At 45.9% G+C, this 8,131-nt stretch overlaps 1 protein-coding gene across 1 annotated transcript in view; it reads right to left on the bottom strand.

The window, feature by feature from the left end:
* Positions 1 to 767: 767 nt before the first annotated feature.
* Positions 768 to 8,131, bottom strand: part of LOC122175697 (deleted in malignant brain tumors 1 protein-like) — an 11,460-nt gene continuing 4,096 nt past the window's right edge. Inside the window, exons 3-14 of the mRNA XM_042863562.1 lie at positions 7,912 to 8,107; positions 7,677 to 7,712; positions 7,130 to 7,219; positions 6,538 to 6,849; positions 5,592 to 5,903; positions 5,431 to 5,460; positions 4,338 to 4,488; positions 3,856 to 4,067; positions 3,425 to 3,597; positions 2,577 to 2,965; positions 1,739 to 2,010; positions 768 to 1,046 (exon numbers count right to left, since the gene is read on the bottom strand). Of these exons, the coding sequence (XP_042719496.1) occupies positions 883 to 1,046; positions 1,739 to 2,010; positions 2,577 to 2,965; positions 3,425 to 3,597; positions 3,856 to 4,067; positions 4,338 to 4,488; positions 5,431 to 5,460; positions 5,592 to 5,903; positions 6,538 to 6,849; positions 7,130 to 7,219; positions 7,677 to 7,712; positions 7,912 to 8,107 (2,337 nt within the window). The 3' untranslated portion in view covers positions 768 to 882. The remainder of the gene's footprint in view (positions 1,047 to 1,738; positions 2,011 to 2,576; positions 2,966 to 3,424; positions 3,598 to 3,855; positions 4,068 to 4,337; positions 4,489 to 5,430; positions 5,461 to 5,591; positions 5,904 to 6,537; positions 6,850 to 7,129; positions 7,220 to 7,676; positions 7,713 to 7,911; positions 8,108 to 8,131) is intronic.

Below are 8,131 nucleotides of genomic sequence, written 5' to 3'. Positions count from 1 at the left end.
TAATACTCAAAGACTAGATCAGCCATCTGCTTTGGAGGGAACATTGGGATGAGGGCTGATAATTCCCCTCAAGGCCCCAGAACAACGTGGATGATGTAGTGTTTGTGTGTGATACTCAGGAAGGAGAAAGTATTGGAAAACCAAAAGAGGGTATTTCTGCATCAGACATCACCAGCCTATTCTCTGGCTTCCTAAGGGCAGAAATTATCTGTAAACTTCCATGTTCTTGTCAAGTTTTTTATCCAACAGACCACAGTCCTCAACACAACAAATTATTCATTTGTATTTTAATCGCATGGATATTAATTTGAAACCAAAAGAGTGAATTATTCCTTTGTAAACATTCCTTCCTTTGATTTTAGGTGACGCTCCTTGTGCAACAGATTTCAGCTTAAAAATCTCTGCATTTTATAAATAAGCACAGATCTATTATTGTTTCAGTGAAATTTTCAGTGTTAAAAACAATGCTTCCAACAATTAGAACAGGGTACAGCTACAACACCAAACGGCATATTTCTTCTCCCAGAACTAAGTCTTCCTCTCTTTCAATAAACCTTGAAATATTTGTTATTGCCTCATTCATATTTTTTCTCCAGCTGACATTATTTTAAGGTATCTGATGAACGTTCTCGGGAGAATGTGAGGAGGTAATTAAAGAGGAGAAAAATGATAAAATGACTGCACCGAGCAAATTGTGCAATGATTGTTGAAATTATTCTTAAATCAATTAAGAGGAGTTAAGATTGCAAAGTTATTTTGGAGCTTGCAGCAGGCTAGGATTCACTCCATCTTGGCTTCTTACAAATGACACGTATGGGATTGCTGTCAGTGAAGCATTTTGGTGGCTCACAGTATGAGATTGTCTCGTAATTGGCCTTTGTTTCACATTATCCTCTGTAAAAGTGGTTTCTTCATTGCAGGCCTCAGAAGAAAGCCGGCAAGAACGAAGACAACGATGGCCAGGACAGCAACAGCAGCAGTGAGAGGCCCGAGCACATTACCCGCAGTGGGAACCGTGTTGGGAGGAGGCACGGAAACATCCAGTCCTGTGAGGGAAGAGAGGAGCGTTTGGTGTTGTGGTGTCAAGGAGCAGGGCACAAAGAGCTGCTGTGCTAAAAGGCATGCTTTCTAGATCACAGCCAGAAGAGTTCTAATTTCATTGCCCTTTGAACAGGAGTTTTGGTAGCAAGGACGACAACTAAGCAAGCTTCATGAGCAGAAGACAACTGAAGGAATTAAACATTTCTGAATAGATCTGGGAACGTGATTCTCAGGAAGCAGAGCTGGCAGTCAGTTTACACCATCAGATTGGAGCTAATTAGTCCAATGGAATTATGGCACTACCTTGGGTTACTGTTTTGGGACAGCCAAAGCAGCTATCATTTTTCATGCATGCAGATGAAAATAGTTTGCAAGATGTTGAAAGAAGAAGGATGTTGAAGACAGGGTTCTATGTTCTTGACCTAATATCTGGCAACTCTACCTGCACAGAGATATTGAAACTTTATGATCTTCAATGTCCTTTCCAACCTAACCCATTCTATGATTCTACAATTCTGTGATTCTATGATTCTATGATTCTATGACAATCGAGCCAAATAATCCCTTCCTGTTTACAGTGAAGTTAACACAAGCAGATTTCAAGGACAGATGTCAGAAACAAATAGAGCTATGGCTTTTTCACTTGAGCAACTAAGTAGGCTTAAAATAAGAACGAGATAAATTTATTCGACTTTACCAGTATTCCTGCTCTGAGCATCTCCTTCTCGAAGCTTCAGCGGTCCGACAATGACGTCTACTTTCTCGTGGGCAGGACTTGCCTCTCTCTTGGAGCGGCTCAGGCAGCCCTGGTAGCAGCGGGAGGAGTAGTCGCCCAGCCGGCACACCGCCAGCTCGCACTGCAGGTAGACCGACGCGTGGCGGTGGATGAACTCAAAGGCATTGAACTTGAAGCGAGCAAAGTGGCTGTAGGGGGAGTAGTACGAGGCATAGGAAGAATCTCTGATGCATCTAGAAAGAAATAAAGAGAATTAGTCCTTGTGGATTTACACGTGGATTCCTTCAAAAATACGGCAAATTAAAAGGCAGCCAGGTGCTGAGAACAAAAATAATGCAACTTTTAGACTGTGTCTAAGTATACCCAAGTCCTGTGAAGAAGATAGAGAGGGAAGTATGCCAAGTGGTGAAGAGGGGAGAATGGGCTGCTTGCTCAATGTCAGCTCTATGTGAGGCACAACGAATGGGCCTGACACTTGACGTGGTTCTGCTGGATTTACTAAAATATGAATGCCTATGACGATAGATTTCTGCTCCCAGTTTTCACCATCTCATCCATCCATCCCACTGCTCACTGAGTTTTGCATATAAGGACAAGGACAAAGCCAGCCAAACAAAATATTAGTAAGGTTTAAGTTTCATTTCTTAGGCCTAGGTTGTAAAAATAATTTAAAAAAAAAATCAGAGAACTCTTTTAACAGTCCATTGATAAGAAGACCCAAACCAGTTCTCACTTTTTTTAAAATAAATGCAGGAAGGACATTACTACTACACATCTAAAGACTTGCAAAAGCTCTTACCCATCCTTGATTATATCGTAGGCCAGAGTGTTAAAATCATGAGGATCGGGTGATGCCACACATGTGTCCACAAACATCATCAGATTTGGGTCAGAGCTGTGAAGGTAAGCTTGAAGGTACAAATTTTGGTTCAGGTCAATGTAGTACGGAGAGTCACGCACTGGCCGCAAGAATGATGAGGAATCATAAAACGTAATGTTTACAGCATATCTTCCAAACTGATTTTCATTCACATCCACAGTATCGTCAGCAACATACATCACTTGCATCCATGTGTTTTGTAGCATTTTGCAACTGATGTGTAACAGAAGATCCTTTTTCCTCTTTATTATGTGCCCAGAAGAGATAACTTTGATCACGTTGGAATAGTTGATTGTATCATTGCTTTCCTGTAATGTAATTTAAAAAGAGGAATTGAATTTCTTACACATCCTGTATTCTAAGCTTCGATAAAGTAATATGCAATTAAAAGGGTAGTTTCATCTTAAGCTCTTTGAACTAAGCTTGGTGTTGGTTATTTCTGCTGAGATGTAAATAAACTTGCTGGTATTTAATTAAGCAGAAATAAGTGGTGAAAAACTTCTGAATTCACAGCAGAGCCAACTTGTTGCACTTCTGTACACTGACCATGAAATGCACAATGACCCCAAATCTGCACGGCAGTTACAACGATGATTTTCCTCCCTGAAAAGTCATTTCTATTAAGCATGAAGATTCCATGAAGCAAGGAATGCTGAAGCAATTAAACCTACAGGTTGCATTGCACTTCTTAGCACCGAGGACCACAGCGGTCCTTTCAGGACTCATTTCAGTGTGCCCTGCAGATAGGTGCAGGGCTGTAAGCTTACCTCTCTTGTCGTCCCACAACTGTTGTAGGGAATGTTGAACACAACCTCGCGTGATGTGAGCATCGGTTCACAGCCAGTGTCATTCAGGGTGACCCCCTCTGCATTGTAGCCCTGGGATTGGAGATAGTCCCTGCTAACCACTGCGTGCATGTAGTCTGGCAAGCACGTAAGGGCTGGTGGAAGAAGAAGGTAAGATACATTTGTGAATTAGGCAACTGGTTAATGATCAAAGGGCGCAACTGAATCAAATGCTGATTTTTACTTAAAGCAGCTCACAGTAGAACCCAGAATATTTTGCACACATCACTTCCTTTCCCTTACATCTTTAAATACATGCACATGTTTATTTTACGAAACGACATGTTTTATTTTAAGAATCTATTACAGGCCTGTCTATTGAGCAGCGGTTTCTATTCTGAACAAGAACTTACCGATGTTGTGATCTGCTGGAATGGAGGAGTAGTGGGCTTGAAACCCTCTAGATGTGTATCTTGAATCGCTGTGAAAGCGAACGCTCATCAGGTTTGAAGATGACGTGTACGTGCGAAAGGAACCGGCACAAATTCTCCCAAGAAGAGGAGAAGAGTGTGGGGGCCCATCATAGACTTCAATGTAGTCATACTGGCACCTGCTGCTCTGCATCCTGAGAAACAAGCATCAGCACCTGTCAGAGTGTTCCAGAAGCTCAGGCTGACCTGATGAAAGCCTTCAGCACTTGAAGTTTTTGGGGCAGAGATTTTATTCATTGTGCATGTAGTTGCAAGCAGAAAACACCTCACTGATCCAATCTGTTCAAGTCTTCCAAATGCTGGAAGACACTCTTCAAGTTGGGAAAATGTCTCAAATATACTTTCAAACTCTTCAAGTAAGTTTTGGCTTTGTTATCTGCCTGGGGAATCAATGATTTACTTACTCAATATCTCTAAATGTGAGCATAACACGGAAATTATTCTGTACTTGTATTTCCCACACACAGTCAGCGTTGTTTGGATAATTTCCAGGGTGGTTTGGGCTCTGCAGCATCCCAGAGGAATTTGAAATTAAGCCACCACAAAAGTAAGGTGCTGCAAAAAGAAGTGAAAGAGAATTTACTCGCAGTAACCTTTACAGAACGGAACTTTTGCTTTACGTAACTAATCTACAGCTGCTGAAAAGCAGCTCTCCTGCTGGCTTCAGGTCATATTCAGTATGTTCCAAATCTAAACAAATATTTGGTTTTGCTGCAGGTTTACTTTCACATTGCTGGTTCGTTGTCACATCTGTGGTGTCAGATCACCATCTTCAGGCTGCTCTGATCTCTTCTTCCTGCAGTCAAGGTCTGGTTCTGGGAGGGGCCATGAGAATCAACGTGGAAACACCTTCCTGAACAGACAGCATCCCCTCACACGGTAATAAGCACTCCAAGCAGCTGGGCAAGGCCTTAAATGAATTATCTCTTGCTTTGCCCATGAGGGTGGCTACAAAATGCCAGCATGAATGTGTTCTTACATAAAACACACAGATAAGCCATACAGCTTCCTTATAGGAAGGTGGGCATAAGCTCTGAACTTAATTCTTACAGCATGCAACATGCAAAAGGCAATTCTCCATTTTGTTTTCTGTGAATGCTCAAGTTCTGAATTCTGCTTCTCACTGCAGAAAGAGCAGGATGAAGGCTATGGCAGCTGTACAGCCAAACAGGACCCAATGTGCAACACTTGACTGATAAACTGCCTGCAGCTGTGAATGCAAATGGTGAACATTTCAAGTAAAACCGTATCAATTTGAAAAATACTATGTGAGCACTGCATAAAAATCATCACACTAAATAAAGGGTACTACACACACAACTAATGTCAGTAGAGTAGCAGTGTGCGTGCGGTGTTGGCATGCCTTGATGTCAGTGCACTTTGGTTTGTTAGCTCTGAACAAAACAACGTGAACACCTTGGCAATACCAGTCCATGGTTTGGTCCAACCAAAGAGCTCAACAAAATGCAAAAGATGAGAGCCACGGGAGAGTCTTACCTGCATCTGGTGCTGGGGTGCTCACAGCAGCTGTGGGGGAAGAATAGGAGCCACGGGTGAGCTGTGATGCTCAGATGAAGGAGCACCAGGATGGGGCGTTGGACGGAAGGGATGGAGCACAACGAGGTGCTCATGGAGCTGGATCCCCATCACCCACCTACCTGCACAGATGACACCGGCATCCTCCATGTGCGCACAGTTGTGCACAGCCCAGCCGCCATGCCGGCAGCGCAGCAGGGAGGTCTCATCCCCACGACACTGCACATTGTCCAGCAGGATGCGGCCTGTGCCAGCACCAAAGTGAGCGCTGCCCGGGGCGGCGATGGCAGGCCCACAGCCCAGCTGACGGCACACCACCTGCGCGTCCCTCAGGCTCCAAAAATCGTCACACACTGTGCCCCAGCGCTGCCCGTCCTGCATCTCCACGCGGCCCTCGCAGGCATGTCGGCCGTTGGCCAGCCGCACACGGGTGCCTGGGGTGTGGAACATTGAACACAGTCAGGGTATGTCAGAATTCCCCAGCAGAACCCATCTCCAAGGAGCTCCCATTCCACGGCACGCTCATCATGCAGAGCATTTCCACAAAATACTTATGGAAAAATTTATCCACTGAAGGGGCACACACTCCATGACCCTCTTCTGCAGTGTCCCCAGCTGCCAGCAGTTTCCTTGCCCAATAGATCCTGGCCCCCATTCTGTGATTCTATGACATGAGAGGTCCAGGGCAGGAAGATCATCTCCATTGCTAACTGGTATGGGAAGAGACATCAGGGACACAAAGAAGCACAGTGGGTGACAATGGGTACACTTACCTGCAGTGCTGTATTCCACAGGAAAGCTCGTCTCTCTCAACAATATTTCTGGAACAGGGGAACTTGTCTCTGTGGTGGCAGTCACTGCTACAAATACAGAAGATAATATCAGCCACAGGAGGATGGGTGGAATGATGGAAATGCCCAATGTAGGGTACAGACAGAGTCTGTCAGGAATGAAATCAGGACAAATTATTATTCCATAATATTCCGTCTTGACAGAAGTTAATTTATAAATGCATAAAATGGGTGCAATTTATAGAAAACACTTTGGAATAGTAAAATGTTGCAGTACCTGAACAGACAACACCAGCATCCTCATGGTGGCGGCAGTTGTGTCTCCCCCATCCAATGTGACTGCAGTGCTGCAAGGCCAGCTCATTTCCCTGGCACCACACGTCGTCCAGCAGGATGCTGCCTGAGCCTTGGCCAAAGTAAGCACTGCCCGGAGCTGCAATGGCCTGGCCACATCCCAGCTGCCTGCACACAACCTGGGCATCAGCGAGGTCCCAGAAGTCATCACAAACCGTCCCCAGCCGGCCTTCATAATACAGCTCTACGCGGCCCTCACATCTGTGCTGCCCATTGACCAGGTGGAGACCGGTTCCTATGGGAGAGAGGGAGTTGAGCACAAACACAGTTGGATGAGTTAGCTGGGAAGGGCCTGTAGAAGCTGCTTATCCCATCCTCCTGCCCCAGGATACCACCATTCCCCGTGGGTGCCTGTCTGGCCTAGTATTAGCCATTGGTGTGGACACAGATGATGGTGGAAGAAGAGACCATATTTTCTTTCTTCCCATGGCTGGGAGATATCCTCCAATGCAATTGAGTTTAGGAAATTGGATTGAGGGCATGAAGGTGCTTGGTGAGTGATGCTGGGCAGTTACCTGCTGCGCTGTTCTCCAGTGGGGAGCTCGTCTCTGGACCTGGGGCACTTGTCTCCACTGCGGAGGTGACCGGTATGGTGGCACTCAGTCCTGCAAACAGAGAGAACAAAATCACTCACATCAGGATTGTCTGTATGATGGGCATGTCTCATGTAGGCTACAGACCCCTCAGGAATGGGATCGGGTCTAATTACCCTTTGTTACATTCCACCTTGACAGAAGATAATGGAGAGAATGGGGGTGGGTAACAGCCTGTTTGAAATCATCATTAAATTGAAAGTGGTATTTAGAGATGGTGATGGCAGGGAAGGGCACAGCTGTAGCACCTGCCCTAAGGCCCAGGAAATTTTGAGCCAGCTGAGGCTGGAGCTCTCCCCTACAGCTTCCTGTCCCGGAGCTGTGGGACTGTGGGACTGTGGGACTGTGGGCAGCTGCAGGGCTTGTCCCCATCACCACCACTCTCCTGCAGTAGCTCAGCTCCTTTGTGGGAGCAGCTGTTTGCTGCTTGGGGCAGAGTGTGCTGCAGGGCCAGGGAGGCATGACTCACCCACTGAATGGGGCCAGTCCGTCGTGTTCAGTGGACCTACAGGAGCCAGGTAAGAAAAACATGTCACTTGGTACAGCTCTAAAGACTGCATCCATACAGCAGTAGAGATATCATGGTAAGTCATATTGCTGTCATGGAGAAAGGATGACTGAATAACACTACACTCAGATCAATTGAACGCATAAATTGGGGCCATTTATCGAAAACACTTTGGAATAGTAAAATGTTGCAGTACCTGAACAGACAACACCAGCATCCTCATGGTGGCGGCAGTTGTGTCTCCCCCATCCAATGTGACTGCAGTGCTGCAAGGCCAGCTCATTTCCCTGGCACCGCACGTCGTCCAGCAGGATGCTGCCTGAGCCTTGGCCAAAGTAAGCACTGCCCGGAGCTGCAATGGCCTGGCCACATCCCAGCTGCCTGCACACAACCTGGGCATCAGCGAGGTCCCAGAG

Source organism: Lagopus leucura, unplaced genomic scaffold, assembly GCF_019238085.1.
Source record: "Lagopus leucura isolate 7727_CA_CO unplaced genomic scaffold, USGS_WTPT01 Super-Scaffold_741, whole genome shotgun sequence".
Lineage (NCBI taxonomy): Eukaryota > Metazoa > Chordata > Aves > Galliformes > Phasianidae > Lagopus > Lagopus leucura.
The sequence above is the reverse complement of the archived record's forward strand: the minus strand, read 5'-3'. Positions and strand labels throughout refer to the sequence as shown.